Source organism: Mesoplodon bidens (assembly GCF_964165515.1).
Source record: "Mesoplodon bidens genome assembly, chromosome: 1".
NCBI classification, from domain to species: Eukaryota; Metazoa; Chordata; class Mammalia; order Artiodactyla; family Ziphiidae; genus Mesoplodon; species Mesoplodon bidens.
Window position 1 is genome coordinate 212,214,452 of NC_138176.1, and position 27,016 is coordinate 212,241,467.

Below are 27,016 nucleotides of genomic sequence, written 5' to 3' on the forward strand. Positions count from 1 at the left end.
ATGAAGAAAATTAAAGATGATACAAATAGATGGAGAGACATATCACGTTCTTGGATCGGAAGAATCAACATTGTGAAAATGACTATGCTACCCAAAGCAATCTACAGATTCATTTCAATCCCTCTCAAACTACCACTGGCATTTTTCACAGAACTAGAACAAAAAATTTCACAATTTGTATGGAAACACAAAAGATCCCGAGTAGCCAATGCAATCTGTGAAAGAAAAATGAAGCTGGAGGAATCAGGCTCCCAGACTTCAGACTGTACTACAAAGCTGCATTAATCAAGACAGTGTGGTACTGGCACAAAAGTAGAAATGTAGATCAATGGAACAGGATAGAAAGCCCAGAGATAAACCTATACACATATGGTCAACTTATTTTTGATAAAGGAGGCAAGACTGTACAATGGAGAAAAGACAGTCTCTTCAATAAGTGTTGCTGGGAAAACTGGACAGCTACATGTAAAAGAATGAAATTAGCATACCCCCTAATGCCATACACAAAAATAAACTCAAAATGGATTAAAGACTTAAACGTAAGGTCAGACACTATAAAACTCTTAGAGGAAGACATAGGCAGAGCCCTCTATGACATAAATCACAGCAATATCCTTTTTGACCCACCTCCTAGAGAAATGGAAATAAAAACAAAGATAAACAAATGGGACCTCATGAAACTTAAAAGCTTGCCCAGCAAAGGAAACCATAAACAAGAGGAAAAGACAACCCTCAGAATGGGAGAAAATATTTGCAAATGAAGCAACTGACAAAGGATTAATCTCGAAAATTCACAAGCAGCTCATGCAGCTCAATATGAAAAAAACAACCTCATTCAAAAATGGGCAGAAGACCTGAATAGACATTTCTCCAAAGAAGATATACAGATGGCCAACAAACACATGAAAAAATGCTCAACATCATTAATCATTAGAGAAATGCAAATCAAAACTACAATGAGATATTATCTCACCAGTCAAAATGGGCATCATCAAAAAAAATCTACAAACAATAAATGCTGGAGGAGGTGTGGAGAAAAGGGAACCCTCTTGCACTGTTGTTGGGAATGTAAATTGATACAGCCATTATGGAGAACAGTATGGAGGTTCTTTAAAAAACTAAAAATAGAACTACCATATGACCCAGTAATGCCACTACTGGCCATATACCCTGAGAAAACCATACGTCATGTACCACAATGTTCATTGCAGCTCTATTTACAATAGCCAGGACATGGAAGCAACTGAAGCGTCCATTGACAGATGAATGGATAAAGAAGATGTGGCACATATATACAGTGGAATATTAGTCATAAAAAGAAATGAAATTGAGTTATTTGTAGTGAGGTGGATGGACCTGTGTTCTGTCATACAGAGTGAACTAAGTCAGAAGGAGAAAAACAGTACCATATGCTAACACTTTTATATGAAATCTGAAAAAAAATATGGTTATGAAGAACCTTGGGGCAGGGCGGGGATAAAGTTGCAGACGTAGAGTGTGGCCTTGAGGAGACTGGGAGGGGGGAGTGTAAGCTGGGACAAAGTGAGAGATTGGCATGGACATATATGCACTACGAAATGTAAAACCAATAGCTAGTAGGAAGCAGCCGCATAGCACGGGGAGATCACCTCGGTGCTTTGTGGACCATGTAGAGCAGTGGGATATGGAGGGTGGGAGGGAGGGAGATTCAAGGGTAAGAGACATGGGGATATATGTATAGCTGATGTGCAGAAACTAACACCATTGTAAAGCAATTATATTCCAAAAAAGATGTTACCAATAAATAAATATATTGTGCCCCTCCCTTCTGGCTTGTAGAGTTTCTGCTGAGAAATCAGCTGTTAACCTTATTGTAGTTCCCTTGTATGTTATGTGTCCTTTCTCTCTTGTGGCTTTTAATAATTTTTCTTTGACTTTAATTTTTGTCAGTTTGATTACTCTATGTCTTAGCGTGTTTCTCCTAGGGTTTATCCTGCCTGGGACTCTCTGTGCTTCCTGGACTTGGGTGGCTATTTCCTTTCCCATGTTAGGAAGTTTTTGACTATAATCTCTTCAGATATTTTCTCGGGTCCTTTCTCTCTCTCTTTTGGGAACCCTATTATGCGACTGTTGTTGCATTTAATGTTGTCCTAGAGGTCTCTTAGGCTGTCTTCATTTCTTTTCATTCTTTTTTCTTTATTCTGTTCTACTGCAGTGAATTCCACCATTCTGTCTTCCAGGTCACTTATCCGTTCTTCTGCCTCAGTTATTCTGCTATTGATTCCTTCTAGTGTATTTTTCATTTCAGTTATTGTATTGTTCATCTCTGTTTGTTTGTTCTTTAATTCTTCTAGGTCTTTGTTAAACATTTCTTGCATCTTCTCGATCTTTGCCTCCTTTCTTTTTCCAAGATCCTGGATCATCTTCACTATCATTATTCTGAATTCTTTTTCTGAAATGTTGCCTATCTCCACTTTATTTACTTGTTTTCGGGGGTTTTATCTTGTTCCCTCATCTGGTACATAGTCCTCTGCCTTTTCATTTTGTCTGTCTCTCTGTGAATCTGGTTTTTGTTCCACAGAGTGCAGGATTATAGTTCTATGTGCATCTGCTGTCTGCCCTCTGGTGGATGATGCTATCTAAGAGTCTTTTGAAAGCTTCCTGATTGGGGGGACTGCTGGTGGGTAGAATTGTGTGTTGTTCTGGTGGGCAGAGCTCAGTTAAACATTAATCTGCTTGTCTCCTAATGGGTGGGGTTGAGTTTCCTTCCTGTTATTTGTTTGGCCTGAAGCGACCCAGCACTGGAGCCTACAGGCTCTTTGGTGGGGTAATGGCAGACCCCTGGAGGGTTGACACCAAGGAGTACTTCCCAGAACTTCTGCTGCCAGTGTCCTTGTCCCTGCAGTGAGCCACAGCCACCCGTCACGTATGCAGGAGAGCCTCCAACACAGGTACGTCTGGTTCAATCTCCTGTGGGGTCACTGCTCCTTCCCCCTGGGCCCTGATGCGCACACTACTTTGTGTGTGCCCCCCAAGAGTAGAGTCTCTGTTTCCCCTAGTCCTGTTGAAGTCCTGCAATCAAATCCTGCTAGCCTTCAAAGTCTGATTCTCTGGGAATTTCTCCTCCCATTCCCAGACCCCCTGGTTGGTAAGCCTGATGTGGGGTTCAGAACTATCACTGCTGTGGGTGGACTTCTGTTGTGTAGTTGTTCTCCAGTTTGAGAGTCACTCACCCGGTGGTTATTGGATTTGATTTTATTGTGATTGAGCCCTTCTCACTGTGTTGTTGCAGCTTCTCCTTTGTCTTTGGGTGTGGGGTATCTTTTTTGGTGAGTTCCAGTGTCTTCCTGTCGATGATTGTTCAGCAGTTAGTTGTGATTCCAGTGCTCTCGCAAGAGGGAGTGCGCGCACATCCTTCTAGTCCACCATCTTGAACCAATCTCTCTTGACTTCTATTTTTAAAAACAGGAGAAATTTTTATATTTACTTTGATTTTTGTGATTGTTAGCGTTTCTTGTTTCTTTGGATATATTCAAATTTTTGTCTAGTGTTTTACACCTTCTGCCTGAAAATCTGTTTTGTTAACAGGGTTTTTTTTCTTTCAGTATGTCAAAGATGTTATTCCATTGTTTTTTAGCTTGCATAGTTTTGGATAAGAAGTCTGCTGTATTCTTATTTTTGCTATTCCAAATATAAATATTTCTATTTTTTCCCTCTTGCTGCCTTCAGAGATTCTCTTTTTCTTTGATTTTTCAGCAGCTTAGCTATTTGGTGTGTATTTTTGTTTTGTTTTCTTTGCTGGGGAGGGGGAGAGTCCCTAAAGTTCACAGATTTGTGGCGTGATGTCTTTCATTATTTTTGGAAATTTTTCAGCTGTTAACTGTTTAAATGTTTCTTCTACCATGTTCTCAATCTTTTCTCCTTCTGGGATTCCAGTTATACTTATGTTAGACCCTTTGCTATTTTCTTTCAGCTTGTACGTGCTTTGGAGGTTCCTCCACTCTTTTTTGTCTCTTTGTTTTTTAATTTTTATTTTTGTTGATCTACAAGTTCACTGAGTCTTTCCTTCATTTTGTTGAGTCTACTGCTCAACCTTTTGAAATAGTTCTTTATCTTTGATAATATTTTTCATTCTAACATCTGCATTTAACTCTTATAATTTCTGTTTCTCTACAAAATTCCACATGAGTTCATGGATATTCACCTTTTCTACTAAATTCTTTAATATATTAATCATGATTATTTTAAAGTCCCTATCTGATAGTTCTAACATCTTGGTCACCTATGAGTCTCATTCTGATGATTGATTTATCTCTTGACAGTGAATTATTTTTTCCTTCCTTTTTAAAATGTATCTCTTAATTTTGTATTGAATGATGGACATTGTGTGTAGAAAACCACTAGACACTGAAATTAACAATAGTCAGAAGTTGAGCTGGGTTCATGTTTTGCTGTTGCTAACTTTACTTCAGTGCAGTAGTCTTCAGAACTTTAGTAGCTGGCTGTTCCTACCTTGTGCTTAGAGTAGGCATACTAGAGGACTTTTTTTAGTGTTCCTGCTCTCTCTTCAGACTTTAGCCATTCATGCCTGCCTGTTCCACAGAGAGATTCTCTCCGTACACTTGTTCTTCTCCCAACAGTAGGCTATTATTGATAAGCACCATGCTGAGCATCCATCAGTGTTACCATTTATCTATGAAGCAAAACCCATTTCTAAACATTTTGGTTCTAAGTAGAAAGAAACTCAAAGTAAATTAAGCAGTGAGGAAAGAAGCTGTAATTTTCCATTGGTTGTACCCATATCACTGTTGCTACAAGTGATTAAGTAATTAAATAGGTAAGTAAATAATTCAAGCCCTATATTAATTGAATAATATAATGTCCTGTATTATTGATTAAATAAAGTCTTGTATTAATTATACTTGAGAAACATTATTGTTAGTAATCTGAAAACTAGTTTCTGTGAGATGTATAAAATCTGAATACAGTAAAGGCTTACTTAATGTCAAATATTCTTTTTTTAATATGAAGCTTGAATATTTCACATTGTTTATGTAGAGAAGTGTATTAGTTTCCTGGGGATGCTGTAATGAAGTTCCACAAACTGGTGGCTTAAAACAACAGAAATTTATTATTTTACAGTTGTGGAGGCTGTAACTTCAAAATTAGCGTGTCAAGCAGGACCATGCTCCCTTTAAACCTGTAGGCAAGGAGGACTTTTTTTTTTTTTTTTTGCTTCTTCTTAGCTTCTGTTGGCATCTGGAGTTCCTTGGCTTGTGGCAGCAAACTCCAGTCTCTGCTGTTGTCTTCACATGGCTGTCTTCTCCATTTGTGTTTTCATGTCTTCACATGGCATTCTCCTCTCTGCATCTCTCTCTTCTTATAAGAATACCAGTCATATTGGATTGGAGACTCACCCTACTACAGTATGACCTCATCTTAACTAATCTTTCTTCAATGATCCTGTTTCCAAATAAAGTCTGAGGTACTGGGAGTTAGGACTTGAACATATATTTTTGGGAGATACAGTTCAACCCATAATAAGCAGGAATAATGTCAGTGTCTCAAAAGCAGACTCCTTTATCAGTAGCGTTATCTCAGATAAAGATATTAAACTACTGAACCTAAATGGCAGGCTAAGCATATGCTCATGAGTAAATCTGTGTGTCATAAATTTGTGTTTTAAGTTTATAAGAAGAAATTTGATATTTGATTCCTTTTCAGTTCAGGTAAATTTAAAGATAGCAACTAACATTTTTTAAATCACATTTTAATGAAAATATTTACAAACTTTATCCTATTTACCCCTTATTTGGATCATTATTCATACAGAATTCTTGCAAACTTTAGAAATTCAATCATTTTCTTAACTGAGTAATGTGATAGTTTGGGGATTTTCGGTAATATTTTTCATTTAGTTATCTAAGGCATCTGAGTTTCATAACACATGTGGCTGGCATTCACTGAAAATGAAAGGGCTCTTAATGGGCTGTTTGAAGTTTAAAATCTAGGATTCTAATCTCACTTATAGTTTAGTATTGACTAAAAAGTCTCAGAATAGTATTTGTGTCCCTGCATTTAATATGAGTCTAATTTGTGTTGCCTGTTGTATTAAGATCCTTGTTTAGTATATATTATACATTTTCAAATTCTGTTATAACAAAGTACTTGTTCTTAGAGGTTTAAAAGTGGCATAGTAGTAGAGTCTGAAGGAAAGACGTGAGGAATGTGATTAAAATAAATGTTATTAAAATAAATGGCATCTTTATAATGTTATCACTTTTTCCAAACCAATACTAGTAAGGTCTTACGTTACAATTGTTTTGACTTTAAGCACCTATTCTGAATCACTTTTTTGTTCACTAAGAAAAAGCACATCAAAAATTATTATTGTTCTTTCTAGACAGTATAATTTTTCAGAGCTCAACTTTCTAGCTTAGCTTGTAAAAAGAATTTCTGATTTATTTGCCATGGTCTTTATAGTGTCTAGTAATATTTACTTGGGAAAAATTTAAATAAGTACATGAATTATAATGATTAATGATTGGAAAGCTAAAATAGCAAAATTTAACACATTAAAAAACCTTACACAGCTTATGTTAAGTATTTCCTGTGTGCACACAGGAAGAAATAGAAGAAATAGCATAGCAGAAATAGAAGTAGAAATTGAAATGAATAAGTGGATGTCAAAGCTAAAAAGAAGTCTGACCATCTTCTACTCTTGCTTTCCCCCCTTTTCCAGATTAGGAAACTGATATCAACAGAGGTTTAGAGGCTTTCTTATGGTCAATCTTAATAAAACCCCAAATTTAAAGACCTTATTATAGTTATTTTATGTCATTACCTCAGTGATAATCACTCAGTGAGTGATTACCTCAGTTTTTTTAAATATTAAAAACTTCTACTTTGCCTTATTGAAATTCTTCATTTTAACATTCCAAATTTTAGGTAACAAAAAAATTCTAATTTCTACTCCAACAACCAGGACTAGTCCAAGGACTTCATCATTAAATGTTCTTTCCATTCAGGTCCTCAGTTTATGACATGTCTACAACTTTATTTACTTAAAAAGGGAAGTCTTACTTCCTGTTGAAAATAAATCTTCTTTACCCTTAAATAGCTATAACTGAACTTTAATTACAGTATGAGATACTGAAAGTGATTGGGAAAAGTTGCATATCATCCTAGATCTAATAGTGGAGAGGGTGAAAAACTGGGAAAGATTGTATCTGATGTCTTCTCTTTTCTGTCTGTGAAAGTAGGAAACATGGTTTCTGTTAAGAATGCAGAAGTTGGGAAAGGGAGGGACTTGTAAAAGTTGTGACTATTTGGATGGCTCATCATGGGTAATGTGACAGGGATGTGTGAAAAGATGTGCAGCATAGTTTAAGGGTTTGTCCTTGTTTATAAGGCATATAAGTTTTACAGAGTTAAAGAAAAGATTGTAATTTGTTCATTCTTTGCGTGATTCTAATATCATTAGTTAAAGCACATTTTCTCAGAGATATGGAAATTTCTCACTCTCAACGTGGATCTCAATGAATGGATGTGTGACTCTCCATGAGTTTTGATACAGATATGAAAATTGTGTTATTGTACTATGCCTCTTTAATCTCTTAACCAATTATATGTGAAATAGATTTTGCCTATCATCTTCTCTCTGTTTTAGCCTGCATTTTGGACAGCTGTTGTTTAATGTAGATTGGTCTTAATATTTGTTAAGTTCATGGATACCCTAAAAAGATTTTGGGGGTAAAGATACCCAAGAACTTGTCAGAAATGAATCTTTAAAAAAGATTCACAATTGACACCAAGACAATGCTACTGTCTTGCTGAACTAAATGGTAAAAGTATTTCAATATACCTTTTTTAGTGTTTAATGAGGGAACGTTGAATTGGAATTCAGATTTCCCAAGTTTTAGTTCAGAAGGCTGATATTTAATCATCACAATTTCTTTAAGCAAAGTCTGAGTTGAAATATAAGACAAATGAAATATGGTTTATAATTTATCTTCTTAATTCACTTATAATAGTATTATCTCTAAAGTACATGTACAAGAAAAGTCATTTTTATCTCTGTGTTCAGAGCCTTAGCTTTTATTTTGGCCATCAGTAACCCTAGAGAGCCTTTGTTAGCTTTATGCTCCATATCATCTTTAATTATGCCAAATCTCTAGCACTTACTATAATGTGTGTGTGCAGCCGGTGCACAGCCAGCATTGTTAATTAACACAGAGCACTTGTGCAGGATGCTTTTCTAGAAAACAGAGTGAGTGAGGCAGTGCACACATCCATGACAGTGTAACATGTTAAAAGTGAACTCTTTAATTGCTAAAACTTCTTTGAAAACACAAAAGATAATTTATTCAGTAGTATCTCCACAACACATACTTTTCTCGTGTTTTTCAATATTAATTTTTGACAAAATTTAGATGAAAGCTTATTAGTATGATCAGCTCCTGTAGTTTATTTCTCTCGTGTAGTCATAATTTTCTGAGGTGCTGCATCATAATCATCACCACAGCAACGACTCCTGTTGTCACAGAGGATTATTACTTCTGGTGGGAAATAAGTAGTTTGAGCAGATGGATGCATAAGGAATGAAGATCTTGTTATTATACAAATACGTAGAGGGTGGGAGGAAAACATAACATATGTATATAGGCATAATTCTTTTAAAATAGAATTATGATACTGAGAATTTCTGAGAAGAAATATGAAAAAAGGTGATGTTTAAACCACAAAAGTAGAAGGTAGCATGGAAAACATAGACTTTTAGATTATAAAAATAAATTATTTTTAAAAATTAATTTTAGATAAAATTTGCTATTGCAAATTATGGGCCACTTTGACATTCAACACCGTGCTGCTTCCCCAGTCTTCCTCCTTAGTCTTTTCAAAGGTTTAAGCCTTCTAAATTCTCCTTTCAGAAAGCTGGTGATTATTGAAATGATAAAAAAAAAACAGTGTATTTGCTGATATTATTATAAGGCTTTTCTATAAGCAAGAGTATAAAAAATTTCCAGAATTGTGCTTATCCAGTCATATTTTTACACAGGCTTGATAGTCAGCTTCTAGTAGCTACTTGGCTCTCTTTCCATTTTTTTCTTTAAAATTCTAACATGTATGCATCCATTTATCTCTCTTTCTCCCTCCCTCAACATGAGCTGTTTTGTTCCCCATGTACATGCTACATACTCTTGAACTAAATTAACTGTCTTATTGAATGTACAGAAAAGGAAACTGTCAGCAAAGACCTGCTCCTGTATATTCTGCAGTAGGTTCAACCTCACCCATCAGATTTAAAAATCAAATAGAATGCCAGTGGTAGTGAGGGAGTGAAGCAGCAGGAGCTCACACATTGCTGGAGGGAACGTACACTGGCTTTGGAAGCCTGCTGGTCATTATCTAAAAAAGTGGAAGATGTGCAGATTATATGAACCAACAATACCACCTGGGTGTTATAAATAATAGCCCAAATCTAAAAACAACCCAGGTAATAATCAGCAAAAGAATAGACAAATAATTACTATGTGTTCCTACAATGAATATTGTACAGCAAAGAAGCATATAGCAGAGTGGATGAATTTCATAAACATACTGTTGAGTGTAAGAAGGCACAAAAAGAATGAATATAGCATGGGTTCATTCAAATAAAGTTCAAAAAAAGCAAAGCCAAACCATATTGTGGTGGTTTAAACATTAAAAAAGAAGTAAATGATTTTCATTCTCACCTCTCTCTCTCTCTCTCTCTCTCTCTGGTGAATCATACTTTACCAAAATCTACCCTAAGTCCCCATCCATTCCATAAATATTGAGTGCCTGCTGTGTACTAAGCATTTGGGGAAAGATACAAGCAAATCTGAACGTAGGATATACTATAACCCATCAGATAGTTGTATTCGGAGGTTGTTTTTAGGTCCTTTCCTCAGCCTTAGCGTATAACTTGCACTTGGTAATGGAATACCAACTTGTTCACATTTTTTTCTCATTTGTGAGGCATACTAAACATGACATACAAATGTTATTGCTTCATGCTTTTGGCTACTGAATATCTTTTTGACTACTGAAGAGTAATACTACCTGTTAGATTTAAAGTGCAGTATCTCATTAGATTTAAAGCCCTGCTCTTACCTAGTGTGAAGAAAGATCATATTTGTGCTGGAAGCTACTTTGTGTGACAGGTCATCATTAAAGAATGTAGCAGGGCTTAAAGAATTGGTGGGCTGCACTTTCTCCAGTGGTTGGATACCTCATAATTATGGAAAATAAAAATGTAAATTATATTTCTAGAAGTGAGAGCTCAGGATGCTTCACAAATTAGAAGTCACTTATTATCAGAAGAGTTAAAAGTGAGCCTACATTCGGGGACATGAACGTTTAGGATAAGGAACCTTTTGGAAATTATTTTTAAGTGAACAATAATAATACTCATTTTAATATCATAACATAAAGCTATAGGGCTACCTTTACTGCGGAAACACAATTTATATGAACTTGTGTAATGACAGATGTTCTAATATGTATTTTAAATAATTTGTAAGATGCCTTTAAAAACTTACTCACTGGAACACAGCATTATAGCACAGCATTATAGCACAGGGAACTCTACTCAGTGCTCTGTGGTGACCTAAATGAGAAGGAATCCAAAAAAGATGGGATATATGTATACATATAGCTGATTCACTTTGCTGTACAGTATAAAGTAACACAACACTGTAAAGCAACTATACTCCAGTAAAAAAAAAAAGCATTATTATTTCTTTGCATCTTCAGATTCTTTAAAATATTTTAATAAAATTCTCTTTGACTCAGATATCTTGTATTATATGTGCTTTGCTTTTCTTCTCAAATTTGGTAATAATGTATCAATAATTTCTGAGGTAGAAATTGGGCTTATGCTCTCAGCCAGCTCTTGATAACACATAGCTATCTTGTAGTCCAAACAGGGCAGGGAGGGAGGAAGGGAATGAAGAAGGAAGCAAAGGAAGGGAAGCGAAATACTGTGGTTGTGAAACACAAGTAGGTAATTTGTCTTTTAATTTGTAGCTTCGTTCTAATTTATTGCATTATTAAATTTGATGAACAAATTTGTTGAATAAATTTGTATTAAAATGTATTGAATTATTTAATGTTTTGAATATTGAATACCTGAGTGTTGATAGGAAGCCAGCTTAGCTTTCTAAGCATACACGATTTATATTTTGAAAGCCCATATTTACTCAACAGTTAGAATCAAAAACGATTTGAGCTTTGCAGTTTAGGGATGGGATATATATTGTATATGCATAGTATTGAAGGTCTGAACCTTTAGATTTGTCATCCTAATATTTAGTTTTTTCTGACATGATCCACCTACAAATTGCCCAACAATTTAGATAATTTACATTTATGTTATTGGAAAAGAAAACTTTAGAAATTAGATTTCTAAATGAGATATGACCAGTGTACTTGGCTGGCTTATGTGACTAGCTACCTTGGCATTTAAGAATTTTCTGTGATCTTATTAGCTAATTAGCATAGGGTCCTTTTCTGCATCTGTATAATCATAAAATAAAGCCAAGTGGATGTGACACAAAACTTAAGTGAACAAAACTGTTTTGTTTCATTTTAGTATGGATTTCCTTAAATTTTGCAAAATTATGAAGCCCTGCTATATAAGTTGTGTGTGTGTATTTCTACCACAGGAAATGATATGTATTGTCTCATTTTCTAATATGGTTCAGCAACAGTTATAAAGATATGACCTTAGTTTCAGTTCTTTTATTAGGAAAATGAAAATCTTTCATTTACTCACTAATTTCATAGCTCACATAAGTCCTTTGTGAGGCATTTCTTTTACTGATCCTTTTGTTGTGCTTCTATAGCTGCAAGATCCAGTATAGCAGCCACTAGGCATTTTGACTCTTGAGCAATTGAAATGTGGCTAGTCTGAATTGACATGGAGCTGTAAGTGTAAAATATAAAATACACTTGGATTTCAAAGATTTATTACAAAGCAGAGATGTAAAATATTTCATTAATAATTTGTATATTGATTGTGTATTGGAGTGATCAGTATTTTAGATTATTGGATTGAGTAAAATATATTACTAAAACTAATTTTTCACTTTTTATGTTTTTAATGTGGCTACTAGTAAATTTAAGTTATGTAGGTATCTCACATTTGTGGCTCTCATATTTTTATTGGATAGCACTGTTCTACAGTCTATCATATTTTATATAAGGAAGTCAGATTTAGAAAGACATAGTCTTTCTTTCATCTCTTTCCAATTCTATGTTCAAGGGTTAGAAAGTATTTTAAAGCAGTTTATATGTTCCAACAATTAAATGACATCTGTTCTATGTAATGTAGGTGTACACATAATAGAAGGTATGTCTGACCATTTGACCACTGGTTGTAATGTTGAAGTGTATTGGTGTGCTCTTGAATGGAGAGAATAAGGAAAAATGAAACACAAACTACTAAGAACTGAAAAAAGGGAACATGCTTATGTGCTATTGAAAATGCCAGTAAAAGACCCTAGTACTAATCTTTAGGAATTACATATTGTAATCTAAAATTATACTGTGTTGCAGATGGTTATCTTTGGTAATAACTGACTTTGAAACCACTGATAGAAAGATACGTTCAGTGGTTTCCAAGCTGAGAAAAAAGAATATTCCAATGGAATATTAGTTCCTATTTTTTTCTCTTACACAGAGTTTTCATCTGTGAAAGAGGAGGCAGAATATTTCACATGTCATAGTCATAAAATCTTAGGACCCACAGAAGTTCTTTAAGTTCCTATATGATACCAATGAGAATAATCATTTTTCTCCTAAAAAGTGATTGTCTCTTTTCCCCCCATCCCACCCCCATTTCCATGTTTATTTGTTTTGTTTTCCAAAAAGTCATATTTAATGCCCGACTTAGGTTTATTTTCCACTTACTCACTAAATAAGGAATAACTGTTATGTTTTGTATTTGAAATTGTAAGGTACATTTCTTTTTTCTTTTCTTTTTAATTTGACTCTTTGTTTTACAGATGAGGGCAGAAGTGCAGTTGACCAAGCAGGTGGTGCACAGATTGTAGTTGACCATTTAAGGTCACTGTGCAGTAAAACAGATCCCGCCAATGAGAAGCTCTTGACTGTCTTTTGTGGCATGCTGATGAACTATAGCAATGAGAATGGTAAACAAAATTGAAAACTTGCTTTATCTGTGGGGGAAAAATTAAAAATCATTACTGTAGTATAAACCAAAACTATTTAGAAAAATTATGAACAAAGCATTGATAAGTAGCATATAAAATTAGTAATTAGTCAACATTAAATAACAGTGTTTAAAAATGGTCAAATTTACTAAATGGGACTAATTGTTGAAGGGTTGTCCATGTTAATACCAAAAATAAGAAACAACATAATGGTATGGTTTAAGATTTTTTGCTATAAACATTTAAAAAATATACAATGTTAAAATACCTTCATGTTTATTACTTTATATTAATACCAGGAGCAGCTTTAAAACATAAACACTGTCTATATAAATAGAATTATTTTCTCTAGATACTGGATTTACTTATAACAATAAAAAAATCTTTTAATGAAATCTGGCCTTAGAAAAATAAAGTTCAGATATTTGATTTTAGGAATTTAATAAATACTTGTAAACAAAAGTTTCTTTTCACTGTAAAACATTCTTAGAACCCAGCAACAAATAACATGTCAATTTGCAGATAGCCTATATGGTTGTTAATTAAATGAGCATAAGAACAGTGAAACAAAGGCTTCATTGTACTTTTAAATGTCACAAAAAATTCATCTATCTATTCTATGAATTACTGTATGGTAAAACACTCAAATTCTGGTAGGTTCCTAGAATTAATACAAATAAGGTCTTTCTGTGGCTTATTTCATCATGGCATTTTAAGTTGTAGTCTCTGGCAGAGACCAATTTTACTTGTATATTGAAAATGTAATAGTATTCTTTCATGTGTCCTAGAAACACATGGCCCTTTAGGTATATTTTTTATTTCTTCATGAGTCCAAAGAAATATTCTCAGTAATTAAAAAAAAATTAAAAAGGGTAAACATCGATGACAAATGGCTACTGACATTTGACCTTGGTGTTAGTGACAGCAGCAAATGGTGGGGACTGAGCCCTGTCCCACTGAAAGGGGGGAGCTACTACTCTCCCCTAGCCAGTTGTTGCTGTGTGGCAGTTTGGCCACATACTGCCAAATCTTTTCATCTGGTGGGAAGAGGAAGCTAGAAATTTAACTTTTCATGTGACATCTGTTTTTTAAATGGTGGATTACATTTGCTTCTTTAGCACTGTACAAGCTAAACAGAATGTGTCCTCAGGTCACATCCTTTCCAAGGAACACCAGTTTTAAACTTATAAATTAAAGTTATCCATTATAATAATAAAAAATAGTTCTTATTCATCAAATGGCTTGCCTGTTAAACTTGAGCTAGTAACAAATGTAGTCTTTATAGGTTCAGTTACCTCTATTTTTCTTACCCTCTGTTGGAATCATTTTTGAAGAGAAAATGTCCTGAATATGAACAGGAGAATTCATCTATCTGGGTAATCTACAAAATGAATAGTCAGTTCCTAAATAATTGAAATTTGACCATAGGACACAGGTATCTGAATTGCATTAAGAAATCATTGGCCAGTTGTTCATGTCACTTCCTTTTTCTTCAGCTTCATTTAGGCTTGGACACCTGAGAAAGTGGGACAAAGCTAAGTGAGAGAATGGTTTATAAAGACAAGTGAAAGAAACTAGTTGTGAAGTTATTATGGCAGCTTTGGATATAAAAGAATTAGGCTTGTTATGCATCTAAACTAGTTGTTTCTCCTTTGAGGAAGTTCTTCAAAACTCTGTACAAAAGCTTATCAAATGGCAAAATGATCTTCAAAAACATCACTAATTCTAATCCAAAGGAGACTGTGACTGAGTCTCTATAATAGGGTGTCACACTGTGTAGGGAGGTGTACTGAGAAGGTAATGTTAACAGTACGCAGAGTGCACGGTCTAAATGTGTGATATATTTCTTTGTAAGGGTAGGTTTTTTCCCCCTGGTGTGCAAGTATTCCCAAGAAATAGCTTAGATACTTTAGAAAGCGTTATTAACTTTTCTCAGAAAATTATTCGAGCAGTGGTGTTTTTGTTCCATTATACTAAAAGCTGCAATTTGAATGCAGCTTTCAAAACTTATTAGATAAAATAGAAGTAAACTTATCTTTAGTATCTTTAGTATTTAAAGGGACAAATGCCAGACTTGTGACGATCTTCTTTCCTCTGCTTCCTTTACTTTTGTCTGTCATGGGGATCACAGTTTGTGAAGTGGTTCTTTTTCTCCATAATGCTCTTTAACTTAAATTATATCCTTTTTTGTTTTGCATAATTATTAAGCATCTTTGTTGTTGTATCAATTATTTACTTACTCTTTTCTTTAAAATATGTGTTGAAAGACTTTCCAACTTAATGTTAGGTCTTCTTGGTTAACTTAAGATCATTTGGTATTGATCCTGTCCACCTGTATGAGTCACCGAGCCAAAAAGCAGTAGAGCTTTTTGAAACTCAGGAGGCACTTTTTATTAACGCTGATAAATGAAATTCCTCTTTATGTGTATTTACTATTGAATTCCAGTACACAAGCCTGTGCTACTTTCTGAGTAGAATAGTTGAGTGATAAATACCTCCTTATTACTCTAACGGAAAAATTAACTCTACCCTTGGGCCCAATAACTTAAGCCTCATTTGTAGTTAGGGAGTTATTCTTTAGCTTCATAGATAAAATTTTTTTAAACAGAGAGAGATAAAAAACTACTGAAATGGGGCTTCCCTGGTGGCGCAGTGGTTGGGAGTCCGCCTGCCGATGCAGGGGACACGGGTTCGTGCCGCGGTCCGGGAAGATCCCACTTGCCACGCGGAGCAGCTGGGCCCATGAGCAATGGTCGCTGAGCCTGCGTGTCCGGAGCCTGTGCTCCGCAGCACGAGAGGCCACAACAGTGAGAGGCCCGCGTACTGCAAAAAAAAAAAAAAAAAAAAGTACTGAAATGGTAACAAAGACCCACCAACATAGTTTCTCTCATAAGAACATTTTCAAATTGTTTTATTAGTCCTAAAAGTGGCTTGACACCAGGCTGAGACTTAGGATATCTTGATTCCTGTCCATATAGTGGACAACTCTGGGCATATCAAATCTTTGAATACATTAAATAGGAAATCAAGTTTCTTAAACACATGCAAGAAAGATATCTATAATGAAAACACTCAGTAAAGGCATTTTTATACCCTTTGATAAAACTGTATAAAAGGTTCACGAGTTTTAAAACTTTTGAACCAGCTCAAGACTTAAAGCTATGAGCTAGATATATTCTTTTGTTTCCCCACTGGTGAAGCAATTAAAACTTTCTATATTCAGACAAGTAATTTTGGAATATCTGAATAGAAAAAGTTATAATTGCTTAGCTAGAAAAGTTGTGTCATTAATATTGCTAAATAAAATCATGTTTAACTAGAATAACAAACAAAACTTTGTTTAGTAAAAATCATTTCAAATTTTTCCTTTGGGGAAAAATCATACCTGTTTTTCACATGGCGAAAAAACATTCTTCAGTTCTGTGGCCCTCCAAAATATTCTGAGTATTTGACAGTGGTGGTTAGAGACAAGCGTATTGACAGTTTGACGTTCAATGTGAGGAAATATGAACTTCCTGTATTTTCTTTATGTAGTTACAGCAGGGTCCCCAACCCCGGTACCGGTCTGCGACGGCCTGTTAGGAACCGGGCCTCACAGCAGGAGGTGAGCAGTGGGCAAGCGAGCCCTTCTAAAGTGACTAACATAATATACACAGTCTATGATGGGCTTCTTCATGTGACCTGTATCATATATATGATATATGTATGTGTATGTGTATATATAGATATATGTATATACCTATGATTTTTACAAATAGAGCTGATTTTTCTGTGGTATCTTAATAACTCCTTATTATCAAAAGAGTAATTTCTCTTTTTTCATGGTTCCTGAAATCTCTCTGCGATACTCTCATGATAATTCTCACATTTATTTGCCGCATGGACTTAAGGTAACTGAACTATGGTTGAAGGGAGGCCATCTGTGTGATTTAAGAAATGCAGCTCATGGAGTATCAGAGCATTTTAATGATTGAATTTAAGTATTCAGCCCAGTACTTAAATTCAGTTGTTTAGAATAGGCCTGTAAAGTATCTTCTCTCCTCTAATTTAAAGATCACTTAATATGTAATTAGTTTTAGGTCCTTTCATTTCAGCCAGCAGTTTCCCAATTCTAATAATACTCTTCCTAGTGAACTCAGCCAATAACTTGGCTTACTTGATTTTTCTTCATATTTAAAATAGGAAGAATAGAAATTAATAAGTAATAATCCTGATTAAAAATGCACTTTGGACTGAGCTACTTGTTTATGTTTTGGTATTACTTTATTATAGGTAAGAAAGAATACTTCCTAGATGTTAGATGTTTAGAAAATGTTTTGCTTTACATGAGTGAGGAACTTGTTCCAAAGTTTACTTACTGTGGGTATAAGCTAGTTAATAATTCATAAATTTCCTAAACACTGAAGACTTTTTGCCTAGCTTTAAGGGGGAAAGACAAAACAAAGTGTGTTTTTGCAATTTATTGTCTTTTTTTCTTAATTAGAATTTTCCTATACACTATTTTCATGTATTTTCTGTTCATAAAGGCATGGGAGATGTACCTTTAAGTTACATCTTTTGAAGCCCAGTTTGTCAAATTAAAGTACTCTAGTATGTTAAGGTGTGTTAAAGACTTATTGTACCCCTGAAAAGTTTTTAGGTTTTAAAAAATAATAATATTAGAATTCTTTATTTACTAACTGCTGTTCTCTCTAAAAAATTTCTGAATTTTTACTGTTTGTCCAACAGAGCTTTCTAATCAATCTGAAGTAGGTTGCATTCATGAAGTTCTGCTACAAATGTCATTTTAAACAAATTGTTTTATTGACATACAGAGCAGTTAGTTGTTCTTGTGCCTCCTGCTAATTCTGCCTATTAAATTTGACCAATTAGACTAGATTAGCTCTTCATCATAATCCTCCTAAACAATTACTATAATAATGCTGTTACTTAATGGACAGGCTAAGAACTTGGTTTTTAGTAGAGGTGTACCAAATGCATATTTTGGTTTAATTCCACATAGACAAGTATTAGCGTTAGTATTCAGCTTTGGCCATTATAGAATGAACTTCTGAATGCAAGAATTAGAAATTTTATCACAAAAAAAATGAAATGATTGTTATAGTTTTGTTGTTAATGATTTAAAGTTTGGCATTATATTATAGAAATAATACTTTTTGCAGCATTTTCAGCTTCTGGATTATTTTTTTAATCATGACAGTGCATTTAGCATTGTGATACTAAATAATCAATTTTAACTGGGGACAGTGGAGTAACAAAATATGTTTGGGGTTCTTTATTCTCTAACATGTTTTTCTTCATTTGCTTTATGTCTTGATTGAAGATGACTAATCATGGATGTTATTGAATATTACTTTCAAGAATTTTCTCATAGTGAAAATTTAAAGAGGCAGAGTTGGCTTTCTGATTTTAACTCATCCTCATAAGATGTAAAGACTTCTCAAATTGGACTTTTTCCTGAAAGATTCATGGCCTGAATGGAATTAAGTAACTAAAAATCAAAAACAACTCCTAACATTTATTTTATTTTTTGTTGTAAATTATAAAGAGAGTAGATAATATAATCTCTATTATTCTGCCTTGACTTAATTTTTACATTTGTATAGCTTTCACCCTCATTAGTTATTGCCACATTTTAATATTGCAGTATAAATACACATTTACATTTCAACTAATAGAATTTCAACACGTGAAACACATTGGGAGATTTTTCTCTGTACATGAAATGCTTACCTACATTTAAAAATGAATATTTAGATAGTAAAGATAAAACTGAAAGAACAGGCCTTTTTTTAATTTTTGATGTTACACTGGTTGAAATATGATGGTATCAAGCACATGATCATTGACTATGCACAAATTTGTCGGTGCTAGAAATGACATTGAAGTAAGCGTTCAGGTGTTTGACCTTCAAGAGCTGAGGCAAAAGCCAGAGATGAATAATGGATTTTGGCCATATATCAGTGCATCTTTAATTCAGACCATTTAAAATATTCATTCAGTGAGAAGCTCAGGGCAGAAAAGTATCATATGTAAACTAACTTGTGTAAAAATTAGTAACCCTGTTTTCTGACTACAAATAAGTCCAGTTAACAGCAAACTGCCTATATTTTATTTACTGAAAAATATTTTTTTTTTTTTTTTTTTTTTTTTTTGCGGTAGGCGGGCCTCTCACTGTTGTGGCCTCTCCCCTTGCAGAGCACAGGCTCCGGATGCGCAGGCTCAGCAGCCATGGCTCACGGGCCTAGCCGCTCTGCGGCATGTGGGATCTTCCCAGACCGGGGCACGAACCCGTGTCCCCTGCATCGGCAGGCGGACTCTCAACCACTGCGCCACCAGGGAAGCCCTGAAAAATATTTTTAATTAAATATTTGAAAAATGTTTCTTGGAAAGAAATTAGAAATCTTTGGGTTATATAGATATTTCTTGTTAAATTAGAAATCTTTGGGTTATATAGATATTTCTTGTTACTGAAAAAAAAAATTTTAATTAAATATTTGAAAAATGTTTCTTGGAAAGAAATTAGAAATCTTTAGGTTATATAGATATTTCTTGTTAACACAGTTTGTGTGTTGCAAATAACTTCTATGAATTTTTAAAGTGTAAAAAATTTAATCATAGTAATGCTCCAGGGTAACTAGTATTATTTGGTTTTTGTTAAAACCAGTAAATCCTTTTGTAAAACAGAATTTTCATGTTTTTTAAACGCATATGATTATAAGATATACATGTTGTCTGTAAATTAACCTGGCAATTAGCTCAATTTGCTATACAAAAATTTAGGCTTAAATTTATACTTACTATAGATGTGGCCTTTCAGCAATGCCCTATGAGAGCTGAGACTGGATTTATTTCTCCCAATAAGAGCTATGTAAGCAACAGCTGGCAGTAGTCCTCTTCTAAAAAAACAAATAACAATTTTAAGTTTTAAAAGACCAGTTTGTTTCTGAGATGAAAGCACAACATTTTCTTAAATCAGAGTAGATGTATATGTAGAAATCTTTGTAGCAGTATTCATTATAACACGAGTTGATCTGTAGTAAATAATTTAACCTGAAGTGAGTCTAGGGAAAAAGTTATCTGCTGGACTAAGACATAATCATTCTAGATGTCATTGGATTGAGAACAGCAATGGGTAGGCCTCTTAAGAATAATAAAACATTTTTCCTTTCTCTTGTGATTTGCTTTGAGGTTTTTCATTGTTGCTGTGTTTTACATCATACTCACTCATGTACTTTGTCAGTTATCTCTAGAACTTTTACGAAAGGGAAATTTTGCTCTGTAGAGACTTTTATTTTCAGAACCCAGAAAAAAACTTTCTCATTTTTTATTGTTAACTTTTAGAAAGCAAGAAATGTGTAAATGTATTGTTTTTAAACCTCTCATATTCTGAATACTAATGAATCTAGATTCTCTTTTTTTTTTTTTTCTTTGAAATGGCTGTTTGTCATGGAAATGTTTAACCTGGGGCTTAAATTGTAGAGGTAATCTGTAATTATCTGCAAAACATATAATGCAGGTTTTGTGTAAAGAGGCCTTTCAAAATCATTGATTTGAAGTTAATTTTAAACAGTTTAAATATTTTTGGTTTTATATCTCAGCACTAGGTTTAGAATAAAAATTCTTCACTTTCCTGATCAATCAACAAAAAGTAAGTCATAAGTAACTGAAAAGGAAGTCTTTACTTGTACCTGCACATGTGTATGTATAAAGTTTTTAACCACAAACCATCCTCTTGGTTGCTGTATTTAAGTCAGTTTACTTTTCAACATTATAATAGATAGAGCTGCAACTTGCTTCAACTTGCAAGTTCTACTTCACTGTTACCTCATTTCTAATTTTTGCTTTTTTTTTTTTTTTTTTTGCGGTAGGCGGGCCTCTCACTGTTGTGGCCTCTCCCCTTGCAGAGCACAGGCTCCGGATGCGCAGGCTCAGCAGCCATGGCTCACGGGCCTAGCCACTCTGCGGCATGTGGGATCTTCCCAGACCGGGGCACGAACCCGTGTCCCCTGCATCGGCAGGCGGACTCTCAACCACTGCGCCACCAGGGAAGCCCTAATTTTTGCTTTTTATATATATTTTTGGAAATATACATGTGCCATTAGTAAAGGGCAATTTTCTTCCATCTGTATTATGCCCAAATGATTTTTATCCAAATTGTGTTAGAACTTCTCATCAGGATTTACATTTGCTTGTTTTTGTTGTTTCAACTGTATATAATTAATTTGACTGTAGATGAGGTTTTTATGCAATCCTGTAAATAGGAAATGTTGTACTCTTTATACTATAAATAATATACATACCAAATATACATACTAATGTAGAGACTGTATATTTTGAATTGTGTGTGTGTTATTTTGACACAGTTTCATCATTAAGTCCTATTTATCAATAAGCTTATTGTCTATAAGGGCCATTTCTTAGGAATAAGATAAATGTGTTATAATCTTCTTAAGAAACCTATTCTTTTTAGTAATTGATCAACATAACTTCAGTTGAATTACTGCAATTCTTGGCATACATTTCTGGACCTATAATCTATACCAACGTTTTAAACATTAAACTTAAAACTCAGGGGGAAAAAGGTTCTTCAACTTGAGATCTTCTCTCCAGATCTCCATTCTTTGGAGTTTCCATGTGTGTGTGACCTGAAGAACTTGGAACCATTGAAATTCAAATGTAGGTAGGTAAGTGTTCACACCAGCGCATGCGTTGATTGCCTTATATTTCTTTGTATATGCATCTGTATTGCACCCCCTCAGTGCCTTTCTTCCTCTTCCCCCCCATAGATCATGCAGGGCCTGTGTCATCTTGATATTATGTAACTTTGTAATTCTGTTTTGGTCAGTATTTGTCTGTGTTGTGTGTCAGGAGCAATTTTTAAAAGTCTTCAGACATTTATGACATTGTGCTGTCTAAAGACTGTCTTTCACACATAAGTGTTTGCTGTGTATGGGCCTTGGTTGCATTTTTGTGAACTGTGTTTGTTGAGCTCTGACAACATTCCCTTGGAGTTGCTGGTACTCTTTGAAAGATGCAAAAAGTCTCAGTCTTGAATTATGTTACTTATTTTCTCAAATCTAGAGAATGTGAACTATTTCTGGTTCTAAGGATTTCTTCCAGTTAGTCTTTAATTTAAAAGTCATATTCCTGATACCATTTACAATAGCATGAGTGTCAGCTACTATCCTTTGAAGTCTATTCAAAGCTTTCTTTGGGCAATAAGAAAAAGTGATTCAACTTAATCATTTGCTTCTAGCAATAAATACTAATACTAATTTATTCCACACAAACAGGACCTCTACTTAACCCTCAAAAAAACTATTTATTGATAACATAGTAAGTTGTAACTGAAATAGGCAAACAGATCTAATCATGAAATATTTTCTTGGCTTAAGTAGGAAAAGCTCACATAAGCAAAATGAGATGTTCAGGTGCTTAATTAATGTTATTTCGCTCAAAATATCTGAGCATCACAATCTAGGATTCCTACCGTGCTTTTAATTTTACATTTTTTCTATTGTCACATCTGCCAAGCATATCATTGAATTTCAGAATCTCTTTTTCCATATTGTTTTTTCCAATTCCTATAAAAATCAGGTAATCTGTTGGCAGTGGTTCTTAAACTTTTGATCTCAGAACTCTTTTAGACACTTAAAAATTACTGAAGATCTCAAAGAATTTTTGTTTATACATATGGGTTATATCTATCAATATTTACTATATTGGAAATAAAAGTGAAGACAGTTTTTTAAATTATTTAGTATTGCATTTTACCATCTTAACCTACCATTATACGTTAAGATAAATAGCATGTTTTAATGAAAAATAATTTAAAAAAATTTTTTTTAATTGCTGAGAACATTTATTTTACTGTGAATGTGTGATGGTAAAGAATACAATGACTACTAATACAATTTGGTGCCACTGACTGCGTTCATTCTAATGCCCCAGCAGTTTTGCCCACTAATGTTTTTGTACCATCAGTGCAAATGTCAATACAGTGAAATAGGCAAATCAAATCTTGGTATTTTTATGAAAGTAGTTTTGACCTGGTGATCTTCTGAAAGGGTTTTGGGGACTCCACTTTGAGAACCATGTTCTAGGATGCTTGCTTATCTCGAAATGAAAATTTGTACCAACCTGTTTGAGTAAAGTCTTTTCCCTCTTTTGGGCCTCCGTTATCAAAGGAGAATGACTTGCCTGTAATTGGCATGAACAGATTTTAGAGTTACTTGAGCATAATTTTTATTTTAGTTACCATCATAGAAATGGATATAAAAGAAAGCACCCAAGTGGTCCAAAATGAGGTCTGTCCATTGGATGACTATATATTTTTCTCTTTACTCGTGTGTGGTATGTGTGTTGTATGTGAGTATACAATCAGTTTGACTCCTGGGTAGCTTGAAAACACATTTTCATGTAGCAGTGTGATTTTCATGAATTATGGCAATTCACACCATATGCCATTGAGCTATGCTACTTTTTCTGCTGATCTACCCCAATTTCAAATATTACTGCTTTAATTTGTATGCCACAGATTGTATGAAACTCTGTAATATTTCTTAACCTTTTGTCCCTCTTATCCCTGGAACCAAAATTCATAATATTGTAAAATCAGAGAGCATTAGAGATGCTAAGTTAAGAGAACATGAAGAACATCTAAGTGGCATTCTCCTGTTATCTCCTTCACAAATTTTGTTATTCCTCTAATGTCCCTGGACTGTTGGATTTTTATAGTTTGGACCAATAGTACTGAGGGGGTGTGTGATGCTTACATATATGCAAACATATAGTGGAGTTTGACTCACTCAATGCATGCGCTAGTGCTCACGCTTACGTACCTAAAAATTAATGATTCAGTAGCTCTGCAGTATTTGAAGAGGTAGTCAAAATGAATAAATAAATAAAGTTAAAAATACTGCTAAAGAACAAGAATCTGCAGAGGTGGTCCAATAGTAAGGAACTCTATCTACTGGTAAGTAACCAAAATAATTTCTAATTTGGAAAGCTTCTTGGTACATGATCTTTAAAAATACTATAACCACAATACAATATTCTGCCACTATAACACATAGGTATAATACTATAATAGATATAATACTATAGGTATAACAAGTAATTTGCCTGTAAGATAATATAAGTATTGTGAGTCATTCATTAATTACTAAATTGTAAAGTTAGAAAAAAATATTTAGCATCAAAAGCAAAAAAACAAATCATTTAGTTGAATGTTCTTTTATATCTATCTCCTTTTAGAACAGACTTCATAATTCCATTGCAAATTTTGAAATTGTTTTAGACTATTTGAACTCTAAATGTAAACTTAACTTTGTCTCAGGCCTTGTTTCCTATTTTTGTTTTGGTAATAGGCCCCTTTCTAGTATAGATGGTCCCCACAGCCAAATCAGATAATATCCATAATTACTGTCAGTTTTCAGGGCTGATAAGCCTCTGTTGGCTGTCCCTTCATACTTCACTCTAAAAGCAGTAAAAATTACGTACAGAGGGCTTCTCTGGTGGCGCAGTGGTTGAGAGTCCGCCTGCCGATGCAGGGGACACGGGTTCGTGCCCCGGTTCGGGAAGATCCCACATGCCACGGAGCGGCTGGGCCCATGAGCCATGGCCGCTGAGCCTGCGTGTCCGGAGCCTGTGCTCCACAATGGGAGAGGCCACAGCAGTGAGAGGCCCGTGTACCACAAAAAAAAAAAAAAAAAGTACAGAAACCTCCGGGCAAGTAATCAATTGGCATGTGAGACAGCTCAACCTTGCCTTTATGTTCTTTCCTGACGGTTAAGAACTATGAAGAGTGACAAAGAGATTAGTACGCAAACTCCGTCAAGGGATGCATGCTGTGAGGAAAGTGTGTTCTGTAAGAAACAGATTTTTAATCTTTAGGTTCCAAGTAGGTAACTTAAAAGAATTTAGAGAAAATTATTAACTTGAAAATGGCATATAATTTTTAAAAGGAAAAGAAAAAAATTTTGAAGGCATACCTTTATCTTTAGATGAACCAGTTATTAACAGTAATAGTGTTTTGCATAGGCATGTGAGTGTTTATGTCTTTCTTCTTAGCTTATTCTAAGAGGCACTACTTCTGGTTTTCATTTTGATTTATTTACCTTCAACTCTACTGCTATAGGTATTCTGTTATCATTGTTCATGAAGAGCCATTGTGGAAATCCAAGGCATATTAAGTCCTTTAAAACCGATTAGTTCCTTAGAAAATGAAGGCAAGCAATGATGACAAAGCCATATTGACCTCATTCTCTTTACCTCTCAAGCCAAATTTTTTCTTTACTAAGATGATTGTCACCGTTATTAAATAAAACTTTGAAAAGACAAATATTTTAAGTAACCAGATTTTTTTTCCTTGTTAAAACTACTTTCCTTCCTAACAGTCATCAAAGAACACTCTGCTGCAAATAAGCAATAACCTGTGTGTGTTATATACTTTTCATTCTTTATTATGAAGCAACTATTTTTAAGGGATTCTAAGATTTTTATTGTCTTAGTCTTTATTAAAATTGCTTTTTTTCTTACACTTTTCATATACTCTGTGACTTGCTGTAATGCAAATGTTACTTTGTCTAACCTTTTAACTTAAAAACCAGTGGTGGTGTTTAATTACTTATACATTTTAAAACCTGCTCTGTAAAGATATAGGACCATGTTCTTTTTAAAAATTAGTGATTTGACATCTTATTTGAATTATTTTCATTTCTAAATTTCTTTTAATCTTTGAAAAGTTTTAAAATTCAACTCTTCTGAACTAATGTCTTAAACATTTTCAAGGCAGTTATATGAGTGGACTTAATCTTGCTTTACTCTAATTGAAGTAGTGTTGAGTTTGCAATAGGGAGAATAAGAGGTGTTTTCTTCTTACTAATGTCCATTTAATACATAAACATTTTTTGTGTGTTTTGTTTTGTTGTTTTTTTTTTTTTTACAGATTCCCTTCAAGCTCAGCTTATCAACATGGGTGTTATTCCTACCTTAGTTAAATTACTGGGCATCCACTGCCAAAATGCAGCTCTTACAGAAATGTGTCTTGTTGCATTTGGCAATTTAGCAGAACTTGGTAAGTCCTAGCCATGAGTCAAAAATGTAATTAAGTTATTAATGTACTTATAATAAATTTTCCTTTAGAGGTTAACCTGGGAATCTGTTTAGATTATATTAGTTTATTTTTTTTTTGAAGCATTGTAGATACGTTATTTCAATGTTAAAAAGTGTAGATCCATCTTAGGGTTGTATTGTTTATAATTGGAGCTAGTTTGCTTTCCTAATTGTTTTATGTATTAAGGCTTAAAGTTTATACTTGTATACTATTTAATGGAATTGAATATTTAAAATGATCTCCACTTGACTTTAGTATTCTTAACGTGAGGGATGGTCTTAAAATCAAGTATTGTATTTCCAGGGCAAAAATAAGGACCTCATAATTTATTACATTTTGTATAAACTATTTGCTTATCAGGTGAAAAAAAATCTAGCAGACTAAGGTTCTTCCCTCTCTTTTTACAAAAGCCAAAAAAATAATAGAGAACTTTTTCATAAGAGTATGTTTGTAACAGGATTTGAAAAAAATATGAGAAATCCTTGAAAATCAGAAGGCAGGCAGAAACAGACCAGTGCTAGCAACACAGCCCAACCCTAACAGAGGGAGGACTGATGACCCCAGCACGCCCATCTCTTTTCCCTGTTTTATTTTTCTCTATATCATGTATATTATTACCCTTTCTTCTTTTCTCTCCTCCCTCCCCATAATTCTTGATAGAAAGTTACAACTCCTGGTCTAAATCTACCCCACAACCATGTTCATAATAAATTGTTCATCA

The 27,016-nt window shown here is 34.2% G+C and overlaps 1 protein-coding gene across 5 annotated transcripts in view; it reads left to right on the plus strand.

The window, feature by feature from the left end:
• The window catches only part of RAP1GDS1 (Rap1 GTPase-GDP dissociation stimulator 1), a 150,291-nt gene that overhangs the window by 83,506 nt on the left and 39,769 nt on the right, over positions 1 to 27,016 (plus strand). For 3 of the 5 annotated variants that reach the window (XM_081219159.1, XM_081219161.1, XM_081219160.1), the window contains exons 5-6: positions 13,008 to 13,154; positions 26,128 to 26,256. In XM_081219159.1, coding sequence (XP_081075285.1) covers positions 13,008 to 13,154; positions 26,128 to 26,256 — 276 coding nt within the window. The remainder of the gene's footprint in view (positions 1 to 13,007; positions 13,155 to 26,127; positions 26,257 to 27,016) is intronic. The other 2 variants (XM_081219163.1, XM_081219162.1) reach the window with 1 other exon arrangement.